At 44.6% G+C, this 21318-nt stretch overlaps 1 protein-coding gene across 1 annotated transcript in view; it reads right to left on the bottom strand.

Moving 5' to 3' along the window:
* Positions 1-2457: 2457 nt before the first annotated feature.
* Positions 2458-21318, bottom strand: part of EVL (Enah/Vasp-like) — an 87321-nt gene continuing 68460 nt past the window's right edge. Inside the window, 11 exon segments of the mRNA XM_050898372.1 lie at positions 2458-3064; positions 4124-4181; positions 4559-4625; positions 6916-6978; positions 7083-7149; positions 8507-8573; positions 10624-10684; positions 14185-14306; positions 14968-15110; positions 15113-15196; positions 19288-19349. Of these exon segments, the coding sequence (XP_050754329.1) occupies positions 3027-3064; positions 4124-4181; positions 4559-4625; positions 6916-6978; positions 7083-7149; positions 8507-8573; positions 10624-10684; positions 14185-14306; positions 14968-15110; positions 15113-15196; positions 19288-19349 (832 nt within the window). The 3' untranslated portion in view covers positions 2458-3026.

The following is a 21318-nucleotide window of genomic DNA, read 5'->3' as shown; positions in this document are numbered from 1 at the left end:
AAGGAAGAGGCTTTGGTGTGGGAACCTCCATTAACTTCTTTGTATCAGTGCTCATATCAGGGACCTTCAGTTTTTTATTAATTTACTTCAGTGCTGCTGGCACTCCACAATCACATATTCAACTTCCCATGTCCTTAGCAAGCTGTTCCTCAGCTCTCTTGGCCAACTTAGCAAGTTAATATAAAAACCATAATAAAGATTATGCTGTTGTCCTCAATCTGACTATTGTCCTCCTCTATGGCGAGTGACCTTTCTATAGTTCCCTTATTCAGCTGTTCCATGATGCAGTCACCTGCGTGGTCTATAGATTACTAGCCTAGTCTGACACAGAGGCTATGGTGTAAACAGAGGGCAACAAAAATTGGCAACCACTTCTTATCCTGCCTCCCATGAGGCCAAGCCTCAATGCTTATCAAGCCCAGCATGAAGCGATACCCTTTCTACAGAGCCAACAGGCAACCTGAATTAGTGTCTGGGAGGGGGAAATCCTCCGGCAGTGCCACTGCTGCAAATAAGCTGCCCTGCACATCCCTGTTGCTGGAGCCGTGAGCTGGGAACCAGCAAAGCGCTAACGATGCCAGGACTGCTCCCATGCCCCTATCAGCCAAGCTTCCCCTTCCACCCCTGCGCACCTTGCTCCCACAGCTATTAAGTGGCCCTGTGCAAACTTCAGCTTATTATGTCTTAATTATACGAGGCCTGCAAAGCTAGAAGAAGAAAGTAAGAAAAACTCATTTACAGCAGGTGGCTGATGTTAATAGAGGGGCACACCGTATCCAGGCTGTAGACTCGGCCCGAATTACAACGCAGTTATTACTGACCTTAGGCATAATGCCACATTCCAAGGGAAAACACAAACCGTGCCAGGCCCCAACTTCCTGAAGCTTAATTAAGATTATGGGAGAGTTTCACAGAATGGTTGTGATCATCTGAGAGGCAGCAGTTTTGAAAAGTACTTGCCATTGTCAGGTATGCCATTAAATGGATGTATAATTAAGAAATGCATGAGCTACTGTATGAGATTTATGTAACTGAGCATTGTAATCTTTGCTGTTACTGATGCTTGTCTGTGTTCTTCCTACTGGAAAGGCTCCTTCTCCTGGTCCTGGGGTTGTCATATTGTGGTGCACATCCATGTCTGCCTGCTTTAGTTCCCATGTGGAAATCTTACCCCACTGTTTAACCTGCCTCTCGCCTTCTGCTGGCATTAAACAGCTAACAGACATCAGGCTCAGTCTGGAGCTCACCGCTGCACTAAACTCAAATTTCTCCCATTTCTCCCGTATTTAATCTACAGTATAACCACATTGTAAAAAGGACTCTTTCCTAAAAGGCAGATTGGGTTGCTTTGAAGAGTGCTGAAGGACAACCCCACGCTCTCCAAGCCAAAGCAGATAACATTTTACAACTAACTGCAAAGTACGCCCCACCCTGCCTCCTCTCCTGGGTCTCCTGTTGCTGGCAGGCAGTCCCTCTTGCCTGCTGCTGTGCTCAGTGAGGTCTGGGGGATGCAAGCAAGGGGACAACCACAGTCTCTCCTGGGCTGCTGCACCAGGCTCTGCTCCCAAAACCATTCCTGGGGCCTGGCTTTTAAAACAAAATCTTCAGGAAGGCCTGAAGCAAAGCAGGGGGCTTGGAAAATATTTGACAGATTTCAATAGCTGAACTCCAATCTCTTGCCTTCTGCACACAGTTATCAATAAGATGGTATCAAAGACTACTGCCATGTCAAGCTTGTGCCAAACTACGTCAAGCAGAAATTCCCAAGATTGAGCTGGTGGAAAGAATAGCTCTAAAGAAAAAAAATTGTATGACCTGAAAGATATGACTGGGTGTGCGCTGTTAAGTGTTCGGTGTCCTGTACTCGTATCTTTGACTTCACTTTCTGTGAAATAAAGCTCAAGACCTGCACAACATTAACAAATGAAATGTGAGATATGAACAAATGACTCTCCTTAAGCCTCTAGTTCAGCAGTGTTGTGCCAGTGATTTCAGCTTGCATCCTCCTAATGCCTTCAAGTAGCCTGTTCTGCATAAATCCCTCCCTTACTGGCAGCCCTTATGAGTGCAGTTGATGGGACCTGGGTTTTTTCAGTGATGGCAGGAGATGCAGTGGGACACTTAGTGGTGGCCTGAGAAGAGCTGTAAGCCACTGTCCTTCACTGACTTTGGCAAAAAGTTGCTGAGGTTGCTGCAGCCTGACTGCAGGAGGTGGTGCTCAGCCAGCGCTGCGAGGAGGGCTGGCCAGATGAGAGCCAGGTCTCCCTGTAAAAGAAGGCAGGGCTGTTGCCACTGCACCAGCCGTAACACCCTCAGGCTCTCTCCTCGTGCTCTGTGGCGCTGGCCGGGCCGAGCTGCCACCCACGGTGAGTCTCAGTCACCTTCCTCTCGTCGTCAACCCAAGTGACATAAAAGTGCGGGAGCTCAAGGGACGAATGAAACAAAGAAAGGCAGGGCCATGTGGACAATAAACAGTTTATTACCAATATGAACACAGATACTGTGATGCACTGACGTACCATTTTTTTATATTGTGATAACTCTGAGACAAAGAACTTGTTGGCTGACAACTAACATGTCTCTGTTTCTTCTGGTGATGCCACAATACATTTCTGTTGGCAAAGGATCTTCATTTACATTGCAGACTACTAGTAAAATTACTTTGAAGTCATCTATCAAAAGCAAATGGTTCACGTGTGTTCTTATCTACTACTAAAAAGAAAGGTAATACATTTAAATAAGCAAATACAAAATACAAAAAAGGCTGACAAATCCAATGTGCAGTGTCAGATGAAATCTAAAAAATCCAGAAATTTAAAATTTAATATTCTTTAGATTAAGACTTTTAAAATGAAGCGAATCCAAGGCAGCAGCAAGCTTCAAAGTGTGCTGAGTCTGCTAATAAAAAGGGTATAAGAACAAAGACAGTGCCGGTGTCCTCTCTCACCATCTTGCATGACCTTGGTACACTTAGAAATGATCCGATCTTCCTAGCATTCTTAGTACCGTCCAATGCTTTGCAATCATTATGTTGTACTGATTCTACTCAACTCCTGCCGTATGGCTAGAAAACCAAACCAAAAAGTTAATGCATAATGTTATACCCGGTGTGATGGAAAATGCTAAGTATAGAGGTTGCAGAAAGTACACGCTGGTAAAAGGATGAGTGGAGGGTAAAAGGATGAGTAAGGGTAAGCAGTCAGCTGTTTGCTTGCAAACTGCAGTACTGGTTTAAGAAGTTGCATCTGTGGTTTATGTGAATGTCTTATTTTGCACTGGAATGAACTAGGGAGGCTCTGAGGGCCAAGCTGCTGGGACGGTAGCGTACGGGCGAGGGTCTCCTCAACTGCAAACTGCCCAAGGTTTTGTGAGCACACAGGTCTAAGCCAAGGGGACGGGGAATGGATTTTAGCTGTTTTACAGTCTCCTCTTTTTCCCCTTCTGTGTGAATCTAAGATGGGGAGTGCAGGGTGTGGACATGCATCTTCATGCATGCCCTAATGTGGGCTTCAAATAGGTATTTTGCTGTGCATTTCAATAATGGCCCTGAAACATACATTTAGTCATATATTGCAGAGCAATTTGTAAAAAAGTACTGATATATTTAGTACAGTTGTTGTACTTTTCAATGACTTACAAAAATACGCGGCGATTTAGAAAGCTGTAATTGAATGAAGATCTGAAATAGCTCTTCAAGCATAGGAAGCCTACAGAAGATGCTCGGGAAGGATTTTCAGTTTGGTACCTTTGTCCCCTCCTCATCCCGGACCTGTGTGGCCGGCTAGTTACAAGCAATTTCACGCTCCCTGATTGTGATAAATTGACAAGCCATGGGCTACGGCAGGCCCTTTCTCACCCTCCCACCTGTGAGAAACACCGGCCAGTGAATTTCTCACAGGTTGGGGGTGAAAATGCTCATCAACAGCATAAAAATAAAGGATGTAAACACAATGTCACGATCAGAGCTCAGATAAGGTAGATGCTTGTTCTTCAAATGTGTATATAAAGCAGAGCTGCTCAGAGAAGTCTGAAAACACCAGGGAACTCTCTGCAGTTCCTATCATCTTATCTACGGGAAATTAGTCATAAAGATGAGAAAAATAATAATTTTTCTCTTTCTTACCATCAATTATCTCCTCTTTCACTTTGTGTAACTCTCTTACAACTTCCTCCAATATTTCCTGATGAGACAAAACACAAGTCAGCTGCTCAGAATTTCCTTCTAACCGGTGGAAGAAAATGCAAGTTTAACACGGTTGTGCTTGTCCCCCGCCTCCGCTGACGATCAGAGCCTAGCACTACTAACAGCTACGTCTGCACTCCCAGGCCAAGGATGCAGAAGATGCTGGCATATTTATTTGCACATTTCTGTACAGACATCTTGATCAAATAGCAGTGAGATTGTGCTCTCTTGCTGCTCACCAGCTAGCCCTTCTCTAAGCACCTAGTTATAGAGGAAATCAGAAGACTGAACAGCTGTTTTGCTTGTACAGCGCATGCATGGGAGAAAATGGGTAGCTCGTCAAATCTCTTAAGTGCAAAAGACCTTTTCACTCACCTGTTTCATTCGATCAAAATCTAAGGCATCCATAGCCACGTCATTGCTGCTGCTCACTGGCTTCATCCTTGAGAAATGGAAGAAAAAGCCAGTCAGTTCCTGGCAATGCACGCTCAGCTACACCCACCTGATGGTGTGGATGAAATCCACCCCAGAGCAGGAGCACCCCTGTTCGAGCGCTGGACTGGAGGCTCCCTCTTGTGCCGCTCAGGAGCGTTTGGCAGCCGGAGAGCAGCGCTGCTCCCGTTTGCACAGCCTGGCCCTCAAAGATGCTGCTTTCTCCTATTGCAGACATATTGGAGGGAGTGCAAAGACCGCACTGAAACTTAATTTACTCTTTTTTTTTTTTTTTTTGGTGTTGGGAGTCTCAATGATTTCAGACTAGAAAATGCTGAGATGTCTTCAGGGGATAAAGCCTGTTTAACAATGTATTTTATTACAGCATTTGCAATTTGCAAGCTAGATGCCTGTTTTTCTCTCACAGTCCGTTTTCCGTACAGCAACCCTGTCTTGACCACCTAGACTTTAATCGGGTGCTAAAGTAATAGTAGAATACAGGTTAGAAAAATATTACAGGGAAAATAATAACCCAGTAATACTTTCCTTGGAAGGCCTGACTGAGTCAAGTGGAGCTTGTTAATAGCATTGTGTAGCACAGGCACTTTTTCTTGACCCAGAAACAAAACCAATCTGGCCTTAATGGCTAGTACGCTTGAGGGTTATCGGTCTTCCAGAATGGTATTAGTCAGTGGGCTGAACTCTGATGATGGCTGATAAAATAAATTAAGGAAGTAGAAGCTGCTTGACTTTATCTTTTAATCAGTAACTCTAAAACACTTCAAAAATTAACCATGCTATATAATTCATAGAAAAAGCTTCAAATAACTTTGCCATCATCTTCGGGCCCAAACTGGCGGCTGGCGGAGATTCTGCCGCTCTTGAGGGTACGCTTGGTCTTGCAACCCTTTCTCAGGAAAATCTTAACATGTTCCTACCATCTCACAGCTAAGCTGGGAGTTAAGACACATACAAATGCCAGCAAACTGAACAGCAACGGAAACAGGTCACCGCTGAGAGCTTTTGAAACCTGCCCCGCTTCCCCCACAGAAGTCATTTGAGCAAGCAATGACTGAACACTACTCCAGGTGTTAAACTAGGAAAGGATTTTTTTCCCACTGAACTCCTCCTCCTCCCAGGATGGAATGGCACTATAGAAGATAGCTGGTGAAAACTTGATGGCTGCTTTAAATAGCCCACGTTTCATTCCCATTTGCAAGGAGAAGGAATGGTCTTTCTGTATCTATTGGAAACTCTCACATATTTCCTAGAACCAAGGTGTCCCATTGGTTTTAGAAGAGTTGGAGAAACTATATTTTGCTCTAGTAACACTGGTGCATCCCTCTGAATGTTTGGGCAGGGCATGTTCCAGCATCTTTAACACAACAGCAAGTACATGCAGATAGTTGCCATTGGCAACTTTCTCTCTGCAGACTATCAGTACTGTCGTATACGTAACAGTGTAAAATAAGGGACATCTCTTTGCAGTTAATGCTAAACATATGTAAGCCTGTGTTCTGCCTCCTTATTCAGCTTATCCATCCATCTCACTGTCCAGTACTGCAGTAACACTGGGTGGTCCTGGACCAGCACTGGAAGGAAGTCTCTCTTTAGCTGTCCAACATCAAACTTTATCTCAATCTCTGTGGTAAGAACATGGGTGGTGATACTGCAGCTTGGCTTCTGGAGTCATACTTTAGGCTTCTGGGCTTTTGACACCTGCCAGCTTTTATACCACATATTTCTGAATGCCCTGTCTGTGGCTGGGCCTTTATACAGCTTGATGTTATTAACTTATTGCACCAAGCTTTGCTCTCCTTTCTCATACACCCACTGCAGTTGCATGGATGGAGGAATAACTTCCCTTCTCCCAGTTGCAGGCTCTTCAGATCATTTCTGCCTTTGCTTTTGAATTTCTGCAGAGGTTGGACAATGAAAACTTCTCCTATTGGCAGGGTCATCCTGAACCTGGTGTAAAAAGATGCTCCAAATCCTGCCTTCCACGTGGCACAGCGTGCTGCCAAGCCCGTGCCTCTGATTCACGAGCACAGATGCTTTAAGCGCTTGCTTAAGTGTGATTAACATCTGGGATGCCTGTGCCCACCTGAGCAGGGGGCTGTTTCCATGGAACAAGCCTTTGACACGACACACTCTACCTTCACACTTTGTGCAGCGACAGACAAAGCAGATTGTAAGAGAATGAGTAAAAGACGTGACAGAGGACGAACATTAGTGCTGAATGATGGGATTAGCCAAAGGACAAGCCAAGACGGTTAAGAAGCCAGGCTGTTAGCCAGTACCTAGAAGACAGGTGGGATTGTGTGGGGCTCTTAGCTTCACAGCTCTTCACCACTGATGGATTTCTACAGCAATGGAATGAAACGAGACGTGAGTTGTGCACGTGCCACGGGGACAGCATGACCATCCCGACTGCTAGCCAGCCGCAGGGACACCCCGTGCAGCTCACCTAGAAAGTAATGAAGATACAGGCTTTTCAACAGAATTGCTCCTTTCCCATGGCTTCTTCCCAGAGTCTGGAAAACAAAAATGAAAAGTTACTGTTTATTATTTTTTCTCTAATGATAAAAAAATCCTGAAGTTGATTGTCTGATACAGCTGCTTTCATTCAGTGAGGATGAGCGACTTTTAGAAAGATCCCAGAAAGCGGGATTGCTGAATGAATGCAGTTGCCTACATTATAGAGAAGGCATTGGCAAAAATCTGCTTAGTGAGCCCTTTAATTAGGGACCGGATAGTTAATACTAAAAAGACATGGAACTGGAACAGTAGGAGGAAAAGCATAAATCACTTCTATTAAGAAATACAGGCTAATTATTGCAAGGCTTATTTTATTCAGCACAATACTTACTTATATTTTAAGTTAAAAAGTCTTAGGTTTTTTGTCTGCATAGTTGGCAGAAAATGTGGGTGTATCTAAAAAAAGGCAGTGAGACCCCCCACTATGCAAATCTCCACAGAGAATTTATTTAATGTTGTCTACATTTCTAACTCACAGAACATTCCCAAAAGCTGCACTACATAACCCTTGTTACTGAAAAGGCTTACTATCATCCCAATCTCCTCCTATGCAAATAGTCTAAAATAAAGTGGACTGTTTCAGAGACTTTAATAACACACAACTTTATACACAAGGGTTTGCTCCTCTGTGAGGTCCTAAAAAGCTCTTTAAAAGAATTATGGGCACTCCCAGGAAATCTCTAGATCTCGTTCCTCATTTATGTGCACCTTTCTCCTGGCTTCTTCCCCTTCCCTTGCAAAGCATGCAAATCATGGCTTTTTTCCAAAAGGAAGCTGGAATGGTTAAATACTCATTCCCTTGGGAGAGATTTCTTTTAGCATGTATAAAAGCCAAGGCTGACGCAAGGATGAATCTTGACTGGCTTGCAGCTTATCTCCTCAGATATCATTATTTCAACTCATCATAGGAAAAATGTATTTTGGGGGCTCCTTAATTTCACCTAGTAACTCTCAGGATCAGGCTTACTGCAACAAGCTACTAGGTTAAGGAAGGATAACAGTTTGAGATCCAAACACCAACTGTATAAAACAGGACCGCTACACTACCAAAAGTAAAATAATACAGCTTTTTTCTCTTAGAAGATTTAGGTGCACAATGTTGAAGACACAGATCCTCAGCTACATGACTGGACCGCATTAACTAAACTGGCTGTATTGTCATTCTCTTGGCTGTGAAGCATATAAAATCACAATTTCTTGCTGAGTACAGTTTTTAAAACAATAGGTGTTTGGGAATTTTTCTGTTAGTTACTCTGCTGCACTCAGAAGTAGGACAATGAATCGAGAGCCTAGAGGTGGCGGAGAAGACTAGATTAAGAAGACAACTACAACACTAGTAGTTCGATTTAATACCTGATGAATTTTGCTGCTGCTGGGCGGGACCTCGTGTACTGGGTGAAGGAGAGGTGCTAGCATCATCCTACAAAGAGAAAAACAGGACATTACTGAATTCTGGAGATGAAGCACAGAGTCATCTTCTGCTCTGGAGACCAGCTGCAGCACAGGTGGTACAAAAGCAAGTTTCCTCCAAGCATGTCCAACAGGCACAGCTGCCAATGTATGGGCTCAAGTCCATTTAAACTTTAACCTTTCTCTCCCTTTAGCACGGCAAAATACATTCTTTTTATTTTTTGCTAATATGGACACCTTTTCATGATTCCACTGAATCACTCTCATCGCTGTATACCAAACCAGGCTGAATTACCACTCTAAAGTGCTGGCTTCTGTTGTCTAAATACAAATCATCCGTTTCCCAAATTTAGAAACTCTCTGTGATATGGAAACTGAGCCATCTGAAGGAACAGTAGGTCAGATCCCAGCCTTTTAGCCCAGGACAGCTCACTGGTATCAGTGAGAGTAGTCCAGGTACTAACAGAATGTAACTAAATCAATCAGTACTCCTCCTAAGTAGAAGATTAAACACTACATCACATATTTGGACTCTTTTTCTGGGATTTATGTGTGACAGATCATAAAACATTCACCCATATATTTGACATGTCAATATTATTTAGCAGCCCTCAAAACACACTCAGGCAAAGCATTACCTGTGCATTGTAAAATGGAGTTGCACCCAGTTTGATAGAAGATACCCCCACCACAAAGTGTACTCAAGATACACAGTAAACAGATGTTCTCTAAAACACCTTTCTAAACAGTTTGGTGCTACCGAAAAGTTTGATTTGGGATATAAACTAATGCAGAGCTTCAAGGAGAGAGAAGAAGGGGCAGAAAGACAGCAGAGGCTGAATAGTTAGAAGCTAAATGGTGCCTTTCATCCCTGAGGGTATGGTTCAAAACCAGCTTTGGAGCAAGATTAAGAGCAATGGTTGCATAGCGGGTTCAATAGGCAAATTCCATGCTTGAAGCATCCCTTGAGGAACATGCAAAAAATAGCTGCTTTTCTCCTTAAACAGTGCAAAGTGCTTATTCCTGCTCTTGCTACAAACCTTTCAGACTGGGGCGAGACCTACATTTTCTGAATGGATTTCCTACTGAGCAGCTGTTGCTTTGTCTTTGGAGGGAATATCTCTGTATAGGTGATATGAGGCACACACGATGCTTTATGAAGTTGCAGCCATGGCAGAGAGCCTTCATGACGGTACTGGCTAGCAACAGGAATGCTGTACGAGCAGCAGCCCAGAAAAGCACCACATGGGAAGGGACACAGCGTAAATCCTGGCCTCTCTTGAAACTGGAAAGATCTCCCATGCTTTAGCAGTTCAGCAGGTAGAAAAGTGTTTTAATCTGCATGTTGAACTCAAAATTGCTGCATCAAGTTCAGTGTAAAGACTGAGTCAAATCAAAACTCTTGTTTAATCGCTTTTGTGGACAACACACAGACAGAACAGTTAAAACAGAAATGAATCAAAGTTCCCGAAGTTGTCCAAATTCTATCTCATTTTAGTGTAAGTATCATGAACACATATTTTAACTTTTGAATGGTCTAATGGTTAATACAGTTTCTGCTTCACCCCCCAGAGACACGTTTTATGTGCACTCTGAGGTCTGAAGTGAGCTGATTCTTGCTTTGCATGGAGGTTGGCAATCCAAAGTTACACCATGTGGCTGATGATCCACTTCAGCTTAGCTGAAGCTGCAAATTTAAAATAAGAAACATGAACTTGATCTCAAGTTGACTTGCCAGAAGGTTCAACACATCTTCTTAAGGGGCAAGAATCTACCGTACCCTACAACACTCAGATCAGACCATGAGAAACTGCCTATTAACCTGGTTTGGACAATACCTCACCTATGAATAAGGTGGCAATTCTTGTTTATAGGGTGCTGTTCCCAGGAAAGGTGGAAGCAGTTACATTTAGTTTTTGATTGAATGTGCAGATCTATTCCTGGATCAGCACTGCTTGTCATTGCCTGCCACACACAGTGAATGAGCACAGGACTTTGGCTTACACGGCAGCACATCAACATATTTGCAAGAGCACAACAGTGAGGAGTCTTTCACTTACGTTTTGGCTTTCCTCTTCCTTTTTGTCAGCTGGCTTGTCTGACTGCGACGCTGCTTTCCTCCTTTGCAAAGGAACATGAGATAGGACACACAGTCAACCCTCTAGAAACACATCCTCCACGTGGGAAGGCTGATTCAGGCTCTGGTGGGAGTTATTATTTACTTAGTTCATCCCAGGGAACGCGACAAAGGCTGAATGTGCTCGGTTGCATAGGGCTGGGGTGGAGGTGAGGAATCCAGACCTCGGTGACACGACTCAGGGAGAGGGGCAATATTATGAGGCGGTGTTTAACAGAGGAATGCAGGCTACAGAGCATGAAAAAATGTGTCGAAGCGGAGGAAGGAAGTGCAGTTGGATATGAAACTGGGTGAGAAAGGGATGGCTTCTCTCTAGGGCTCAGGAAGTGCTGGCTCTTGTGTCCTACACAGGAGGAACAACCCAAACCCCCACAGGGGTTTCTGAGGACCAACCCAACCCCTCGGCAGGTGGCTCAGGTGGGTATTGCAGTGATGACACACTGTTCTCAGCCAGCTCCAGTATCATTTTGCCACCTGTCCTACACCCCCCTATCCCTGTTCCCACCTAGAGAAAGGGCTGTAGCAGTGCTCCCATGTGATGGGAGGACAGTCAGAAAAGCCCTTCAACCCATGTCCATCCTCACCGGGAAAGATCGGGCACCATTTCTGCTCAGCCAAGACCCCTGCTCCCTCCAGGGTGAGAAAGCTCTGGCTGGAGACCAGGAGTCAGGAAATGAGTGCACCAGCCTGGGTTTTCAAGTGCCTTTGGGGAGAGACAGGAGATTATTGCTGTCTCAAATCCAATTCAAAGGCAGCAGAGCTCCTGAGCCCTGTAGTCCCAGGACTGGCAGCATTGGTGGTGCCTACAGAAGCTGAGTGAGGACCTGAGACCCTCACTCTGTCCTGCTTCGCAAGGAGAGGCAAAACTCTCTGAGAAACAAGTGGCAAAGAGCTGCAATCCATCCACTGGAGCAATTGGACATGAGAGTAAACAAAGATGTTGATTGTTTATCTTTGAAGAACGCATGGTAAAACTTCTTGGGTGTTAGCCACGCTGGCTGAAGAAAATGAAATTCTTGATTTTCAAGCCCTATTTAGGGTCTAAACAGTACTCAAGTGTGCCAGGTCCTGATTCTCTAGACATCCAATTTCCTATTTCAGACAATTAGGGGAACTGCAGCTCTAGTGTCCCATGCATTTTGGTTGTGATGATCCTTATCCTTATCCACCTGTGAATACCACCCTTAGCAGATGTTTTTTAAAACACCAATATGACAGGTTTTTCATTTAGTCTTGCTTCTGAAGTGGACAAAATTCATCTCACAGGAAAAAAAAAAATATTCCCAAGTGGCACTTAGAAAGGCTTCTGAGTTTCAAAACACTGCCGCAAGTTTGTCAAAGGAATTTTTTTCATATCACTGGCAAAAGAAAAGCCTCACTGGATACACAAATTGGAGGATTTGATGTAAACTTGACAAAAAATCAGAGGAGTGAAACACATGCATGTGTTTGTAGGACACAGTGCTCTGTGGGAATTATTTCCAGATACTCAACTGCATTAATAATTTTATTAGATCAGTAATAATTTTTATAGTCTTTCCCTAATATTTACTTGATTCTTCTGAGGAAAAAAGGTTATAACGATTACAAACCTGAGCAACGGAAATATCTGCCAGGGTGAGAGACCAGTGTTAGATTTATTTCCTGCAAGAAACTTAACCAGGCTAGAAAGGATAGCAGTTTGTGAGATAGTTCATTATTCTGCTTGCACTGCAATCCTGAAGCAAAGGGCTGCTCTCACGGGGCCACTAAATCTAGAAAGCCATATTTTATACCACCTGAGCTCTCAGAAGCGTTTTCCTCTGTTACTTACCCAGCATTAGACACATTCCCTGTTTCTGAGCATGTGGTTTTCTGCTCAGAAAAGAGCCCCTGAGATCCCATGCTCATCACTCAGTGATTTCTGTATTGAACATGCTCAGTTTAAAAAACATCTTTTTTACATCCTGGCTGCCAGGTCGGTAAGAGCAACCTGAAACACAGTGCCAGGTTCTTTCCTTTCTCTATGTCATCACACATAAAAAGGGTTTTGCAGCCAAAAGAAGTCCTCTCAGTATCAGTTTAACAGCATGTGCCCAGATTGCACCCTTGACTGACACTTGTGTATTTCCAATGATTTCCATGGCTTTGTGAAGCAAAATTTAGGAGACAATTCTGTTGATGTCAACTCCCTGGGAAAGGATTTGCAGCTCAGTTATTTGCAGAGTAGAGGCAGCACCGTGCTCACGGCAGTACAGGTGCTTTTGTTAAGATAGCGAGGGTATTTGACCCTGAATATCTGAAGACACCAGATCCCACTGCTAAAAGCCATACTCAAGTACGTTTTAGACTAGAACCACAGAAATTTGTAGGATTCTATATCCAAGCATATGAGATGTCCATTTATCTTGCTTGCTTGAACAGAGCTAGTTACCCCAGCATCTAGTCACCGAACCTTACTTTGCTTACAGACATCTTCCAGTTCAGCAAGGTCAGTCTTGATATGTAGCACCACAAAATAGATCAGAAGGTGAACCAGTAAATAACTATTTAAAGCTATTAAACTATTCTAATTCTGAAAAGAAATAAAATTATCTATTTGGTATTTTACACTGCTGATAACTTTTTATAGTGTTGTGTATTTATTTAACGCTTTCCAAAGGATTGCATCCACAGTCCACGTTCAGAATTCCTTCTGAAACCACCAGGACATGGAGAAAAGTTGGAATCAGACCCTCTGAACTGGGAACCGTTTTTATCCTAGACAACATTACTTAAAAACTCCATCTCTGCTCACTATACAATTGCATCTACTCTTCATTATTTTACTCATCCTCTTCTTTCACTATTCATAAGTTAAAAAATTTTTAGAGCTAAAACCAAAACATTTAACACTAGGAACTTGGGAGTTACAGTCTGACAGAACATTACTGATGGAATCGGGGGAAAAGAGAAAGCAAAAATAGTTGGAATAATTGAGTGCCTTTTAACAGCTAGTAGCTTGATACATCACAACTTGCTTTAGTGGAGAATAACTTGGCTAGCCTGTCTGAAACACACTGAGAACCGATAATAATTTACCTGCAAAGATGTTGTCCTTTTATCGCACTTTTGTTTATATTTTTGGACCCAACATCCTGAATGTGCTGCATAAAGAATGATTTGTCTAAGTTCCTTTTATAGTTTACTTTTTCTGAAAACAGTAACTTTGAAATAGATCTGGTAAAATGGCAAAAGCCCAGAGGATGTATTTATCACCATCTTTGAAGGCTACCACACTGCAGGATTTGCTACAGCAGCTAAACTCTGCCAGGTATCATTGCTGCAACACCTACACTTTCATATTAAAGGCTAGGCAGTGCTGGTGACTAACATCTATGCAGGACCTGTCAAATTGCAAAGAAGCACCAAAAAGTGACCCATTGCTGACCAAAAATGACAGCACCTTGTTCCACAATTTGCTGCAGAGCTCATGCTAGTACTTACTTGAAGTCTAAGTACAAACCTTTTTGCCAGTAATTTATTCATTTCTTCCATTAGTCCTCCTCCGCCTCCTCCGCTACTTGTTCGATTGGCATCGCTCTTAGAGACCCCACTGGGGCTGGACCCTCCAGAACCATCTTCTGGCTTAAGACAGAAATCAACATTGGAATTAGTGAAAAGTTTCATTTACAACCACACCCTTAATGATTAGTTTTCCTAATTATTAGGAACAGCGATCACAATCACAGCCCAAAACCAGAGATAGGATGTGTTCTGCCTTGGGAAGAAGACCCACATGGACCTTACTAAAAGCAGGAACAGTCTGGGTGAGGCAAATATACGGGCAAATGATGAAAAAACCCACAGTGCTGTTTGTTCATGATTATGTTTATGTATGGTTATGCAACCCTTACCTCAGTGGACACCTATTGACGTGAGGCCTCAACAGTCTACACTGGTTTTTGTAAGCATGGTGCAGTTTTAACCACTTATAATGACTGAAAACACTAACAGATAGTACAATGGTGGACTTTGCAGAAGTAATGAAATCCTGGCAACATGAGAACTTGCATCCATTTGCTAATTAACATTTTCTGAAGAGCAGAAATTCTACCAAACATTTCCTGCTCAGCTTTATTTGCACTACAAACTCACATTTAAAAGTTCACCTAATGGTCAGCTGAAGCGTGTTTCACCGTGTTTCACCATGTTTCACGCTGGATTTGCAGACCATTACACCAAGCTGCACCACGCTTTCCCACAGCAGAGAAGAGCCCATCAGGGAGTCCCAGTGTCACCTCCTTACCCGTTGAACTCTCCTTAGTTTGGCACCAGCCAGAGCCGCTGCGAGCCCTGACACGGACCCATCTTCAGTGCCAGCCCCTTGGCCGGCGCCTGCTGGCAGCGGGGGCGGCGGGGGGGGTGCAGCTCCCATGGGTGGCGGAGGACTGGGGGGGGTGGCGGAGGTGGGGGCCCCCCGGACGAAGCAGGGATCACAGCAGCACCACTGGGATGACCAGGTGGAAGTGCTGGTCCTGAAACGCAGAGAATATGAATTAGACGTGAAGCACGATCTCCTCCAGCCCATACACAAGGTCACGTTCCCGCTCCCAAGGCTGTGACCTGACTGCATGATGAGTGAGCAGTGCAAGGAAGCACCAAGCACGCAGAAGAATGGGAAATGGTGGTTGCATCAATGGTCAGTCAGCTACAGCTGTGTCCTCCTGTGAGACCCTGTCACTGATAAACTAGCCTTCTCCCTCCTCCTCCCTGGCTGGGCTAGTGTTTTATTCTGTGCCAAAATCAAAACACAGACAACGCTTCCCAATTCGTAAGTGGCACCTTCTTCTGCTTCTCTCATAGCTTCTACATGGAGATAATAAACTACATCATCTTTTCACCAGAATCGTGGGCTAGAGCGACACATCCTCCTTTCTGTTGAACAGAAAGCATGTGGCCTCAGCCGATCTTGCAAAATAAGAGGGGGAGAGTCCAGCTCCAAGCACCCCAAGGTTCAGCAAAGCTCCTCAAAGCAGCAGCCTGTTGGAAAGGCTGGTGGTGGGTAACTCCGTTGCAGTGTTTTGCCTGTCTGTAACGGGTCAGTTGAACAAATACACCTCCCCAGGGGTATTTCCCCATGTTACGCTATCTCAGAACAGGCTGCTCCTGATATATAATCACAGGTTCAGTTGTTCCGTAAGTGTTACTTTGAAAGACAGGCGGGTTTTGACTGAGGAACATTTGGAAACTGTATTTAACCTTAGCAGCCTGGTTTTCTTCTTATCTAGGTTTTCTTACAATACTGCCTTATTTCTGTGGTTAGTTCTGCCATTATTTCACACTCCCAATTCCATTCTTGAAATGAACCATAGCTGCTATTAGAAATACTTTAAACGTTTCAAGCCCTCTTTGGTTCACGAACATAATAGCTAGTAATTCATTGTGGGTACAGTTAATTGTAATTGCAAAACTACACCCACCTAATTAGAGGCCAGCCTGAGGCAAAAATTGAACTGAGTCAAAATAATGGACTGATGTGAGTTTAAAATAACTTTATTGAACTAAGTGGATTTCAAGGACTTACATCAGCTGAAGGACTGAGCCTCCAATGGTTGCATAATATTTTTAGCAGAAAGTGAAAGGAAATGTCTCAGTTTTCTTCCTTTTCTAGGCACATCATTTAAGCATTATACGTGGTTATAAACAGGAATGGATCCAAGTCACAAAACATATGATCTGAATTGCAAATAAGCATTAGTCGTAACTGCTCTAACTCCGTAGGCTTTAGACGAGCACTAGAAATCAAGACCATATGCAAAGTGGCAGACACAAGCTCTTGATCTGCCTGCAATGAAAAAGGTTTGCTGGAATAATAGTTATAGTGACAAGCCCTCAACTATAAATGCAGTTTATACCAGGAAGAGAGTTTCTAGAATGAAATAAATTACACAAGCACAGGGGATTCTGGGTAACTATAACAAAATCCATGTTCTATCTTTTACTGGTAACAGAAATACCACTTAAGAAAAAGAATAAAAATCACAACCTCTACCAATATTGGTCTACCAATACAAGTCTACCACAGACCTGGCCTCCAGCTTCAGAAGAGCCCATCTGCTACGTTTGGACCCGCTGAAAATAGGCTTTGACGAACCTCGCTGCCAAATGCAATTTAACTCTGCTGAATGATAAAAATCTCCTTCTGGGCTCATACAGTAAGAACATGCATTCCAACAACCCAACTACAGGGCCCTGGTCCTGTAATTCTTGCTTTTTGCCTTGCTTTTAGCTCAGAAGGTCCCTGGACCAGTCCTGAGTGATTTCAATACTTTTCCACCTTGGTTTCAGAAATCATGTACAGCAGGAGTAGCCTTGGGTCTCTCAGCCCTTTTTCTAGCAGTCACGGGCAGTGCCAACGGGGCTTTTTAAATAGCTGAAAGCTAAGGCTTTATACAGGTCGCAACTCATTCAAAATCAGTACTTACTCAAGTGGGCAATGGCTGATGAAGTCATGTAAGGAGGGGTCCTCCTGGGCATAGTCACCTCAGACACAGCAGCGTAAGGGGGAGGCAATGGAAGACAGTGTGACATGGGCTGATACCACTGCTGTGGAGGACGAGATGATGGATGGGAGGATGGGGAGGGAGCCTGGCCAAAGGAGCTGGGGGGGCTGGCGATGGTGGGCAGCGGGGAGGAGGGTGCAGCTCCTAGGTGTGGAAAGAAGGACCCGTCCACGCTTTTCACCTGGGTCCCAGAGGGGCCTAAAGCAATTTGTTCTTCAGGATGGCCATTCAGAGGTACATTTGCCGAGGTCTCCTGGCCTGCTTTATCTGTGGGTCCCTTGACTCTGTCAGGCAGGACAGGAATCACAGGCAGGATGGTGGGACCGCGTGGCTGCAGGACGTCACCCCTCTGCAGAGGTGGTGCATTTGTGGCGGAGGAAGCAGAAGACCGAGGAGAGCATGAAAGAGAAGAGCGCCTGAGAGGCTGGCGAGAGGCGAAGGGAAAGTGGGAAGGATGGGGAGGTGGTGGAGACAGCGAAGTTCGCCTGATGCCTGGCGTTACGGTCCTGCGGTTTGGGCAGGCTGGAGGGGAGGAACCTGGGGCCGTTGGCAGCTCAGAGGCCGAGTGCCTGTGCAGGAGCTGTGGGGGCTCTCTGGCTCTCTGCGGGGATCTGAAAGAGCATTGACTAGCGGGCTTGGGGACAGCAGGTGCCGAAGAGACAGCGCTGGCATGAGGTGGTGGTGGGGGCACAGCACCAGCGGCAGGAGCACCCCAGTTACTGCAGGTGGAGGAGGAGACTGGGGCTGAGAGGGGGGAGAGCACAGGCTTATCTGAAGGGTGGAAACTAAAAGAACAGAAAAGACAAATGAAAAGAATAAGATGGGTACGCAGCAAGGAACGAAACCAAGGCAAAGCGGAATGGAGACAAAGGAACTGTGAAGTAAACGCAAACAGAAACTCAAACAAAGCAAAGAGGAGATGGTGCAGGCACTGGCTTGGGGTTTCCAACCCTTGGCAGAACGAGGGCTGTGTGGAGCAGGACCCTGGCAGCATGGGATGGGCTGCGTGCTCCAGTGCCAGTGAGGCTCCTCCAAGCCCCGTGTGAATTTGAGTCAGGATCACAAGCATCACCCTTGCACCAGGGGCAGCTGCAAGGGACATGCTGAACACAGTGGTGGCCACCTTGTAGCCAGGGAGGGGACAGCCAGAAGCCCCCAGGAGCCACACTCCGCTCCTTGTGGATGCCGAGGCAGGATTTTGGCTATGTTCCCTATGCAGAATAGCACACAGTAACCTCTGCCGAAACAGAGTCCAACAACTTCTGTTGCTGACTAAGGTATGTGTGTATGTCTGAGCTGGTTGCAAGTCAGAAACTAAAAACTTGTAACAGCTGAGGAAAAACATTTCACTTATATAGCCAGATTAACTGAAAAAACTTCCCCAAAACAAAAGCCCAAACACAAGATGGTCATCTTGGCTTGCTTGCTCTGCCTTCTTTCAGAGGGGCAAAGCCACACTTTGTAGTTATAAGCTATTCCTGTCATCTCTTCTCTCAGCTTAGTGCAACTTAATATGCTATAGAAGATTTTCGTAAGCTCATTAAATATATATATCTTTTCCATTAAGCTCACAGAAGATTCCTCACTTCATGACCACAAAATCCCCACTGATGAGCATCTAGAGCTATATTTTCCTCTGCGCTGTAGTTTGCTTTGTGCTGCAGAGCGATGGGGAGTGCCTGACCTGGCACATCCAGAACATCAACCCCTTCATGCTGACATCCCCTGGAAACAGGGAGTCACTCTTGCAGTGGCTGTGCTACCTGCTCTCCTCGTGGGTGTGGAAGAAGCATGGCCAGGCCCCTTTGGTACGCCTAAAATCCCCCCGAGCTGTACAAGTCCAAAACCTGCCTAGCTCCACCTGCACGCCCCAGACCTGAGCCTCTGCGGAACAACACAACCATGCCCAAATGCATGTAAGTCCCTAGCTGAAAATGCTTTAAAATCTAATCATAACTACAACCACTTTTAGCAGTCTAGCTTTTGTATAGCACCACACAAAACCCAACTACAGCTAGAGAGACAAGCAGGGAGAGACTGTATCTGCTTAGTTTGATACGTGCCTGTGGTAGAGGTTCTTCTTTCCAGAGATTCCTGGCGCTGTTGCTGTTGCTCCATCACTTGTCTAAAACAGCAATGAAAAAAACCCTCAGTCATTATGTATTCTTTATAGTTTTGAGTAAAAGCCTTATACACTGAGAAGCACTCAAGCTGTGTGTCTCGGGTGGTGTAAGCCAGTCCCTCACAGAAATGCTGTTCCAGTGAGATGGAGGTGGGTTTGATTTCACTTGCCCTGGCCACAACGGTACCATTGCATGTGTTGGGGAAGTGTAACCAGGACGTTGCCCTGCACCTGCTGGACACTGCAGGGGTTAGTTGATCCATTTAAGATAACTAACTCCTCAACGGGTTCTGCACGAGGAATAGTCAGTGCCCAAGGCCCAAGAGAGCACAGCAACCACGCGTGTCGTTAACCTGAAGTGCATGAGCATTGCAAGGAAAGAGTAAGGAGTGTCTCGCATAAAATGACACAGCCCTGAGTCTTTTATAGATCAGGAGCCCAAAGGACTTGTAGTTAGAATGAAAATATAACGAAGCTTGACCTGCTTTTAGGTGCTGGCTGTACAAAACCTGTTTTGTCCACCTGCACAACCAAGCCCTTTGTGGGCACTGGACAGCCCGGCTGACAGCCGGCCACCTCACGCCCCAGCACAGCTGCCCCTGTGCCAGCCAGCGTGGCCACGGCGACCACGACCGCTGTGTTTCCTCCACAAATGCTGATCACAACATTGCACTGCTGCTTTTTTGGCACCTTTCCCCCCAGGAGCTGCTAGCTCCCGTGCTACCCAGGCCTGGTGTCCCATAGGGAAATGCACTGCCAAGCCTTTTCCCGGGCTCTGCTTCCCGGAGACGTGCAGTTCCCAGGCTCTATCAGCAGAGGTCTTCTCTCGCACGCTGTAACGCTACTGCAGAAAGAGCTGTCACTCTGACCCCTGCCACAAATCCAGCCTGGCATTTCTCTTGTTAAAAAGATTGATATAGCTAAAAACTAGAATATTTGCCAGGCTTTTTCCCATATGCACGGATATGGACTGAAGATTTCAACAATACTAAACCACAACTCTGAAATTACCTTACTGAAGCACTTGGTAATAAGGTTTATTATAATTTTCTTCCATGGTTTCTAGGCCAAGTTTGCCTTGAATTTGTTCCACATATGTTTGGGCCAGTCTTAACTGCATAGAGATTTCTTTGTTCTCCAACAGCTTTACTTCATGGTCTGTACAGTAAGGCAAGCTTAACTCTAAGCAACACTTCTATTTTGACTCCTTACATAATATTTTAGAGAGATCTCCCTGTTACGTTTTTACTTGTACTTTCCTGAGTCTGCAATTTTACATAATTCTATCTTATTTACATACCAATAGAAGCTTTTTTAAGAAAAAAAGTCCAGAAAAATAAAGTTACATTATGTAGGAAAAAAAGAATGTCTTGATTTGCAAAACAAATTTCCCATATTTCAATTCTAATTCAATAGATGGGAAAGGAAAATCCACAATTTTGCCGTGGAGGGAGCAATCCTAAACTGGTTTTATGTTCAGGACATGCAATCCATCAAACACAGGCAACTGGAAAACTATAATAGGCATCTGAGAAAATTATTATATGTACGAAGGGGAAACAGTTTTGAGGAACCGTCTTAGTTGGCTGATTCAACTGGTTTCATTTAAGCTATGACAATTTTAAACTAAATAAATAGAAATATTTTCTTCAATACATATCCTGACTCTTATTCGATAGTTATGGGCTGAACACATCTGCAACAGCATCAATTGCACTGCTAAAATTTCAATTGTAAACACATGTACTAAGAATTTCCTAAGCATACCATCCCCTACAATAGCTTGGCATTTATTAGCAAAATTTGATGATGAAGAACAACTTGACACATATATTTTCCTCGTTAAACCTGGGGGAAATTCTAGGTTTATCTGCAGGACAGACTTGGAAAATTCCAGCCTGACAGACCAGGAAAGAAATACGGGTAAGATGTCTCCAAGTTGTTAGAGCCGCTGCGGAGCAGATACAGGTGC

This window comes from Gymnogyps californianus, chromosome 5, assembly GCF_018139145.2.
Source record: "Gymnogyps californianus isolate 813 chromosome 5, ASM1813914v2, whole genome shotgun sequence".
NCBI lineage: Eukaryota > Metazoa > Chordata > Aves > Accipitriformes > Cathartidae > Gymnogyps > Gymnogyps californianus.
The sequence above is the reverse complement of the archived record's forward strand: the minus strand, read 5'-3'. Positions and strand labels throughout refer to the sequence as shown.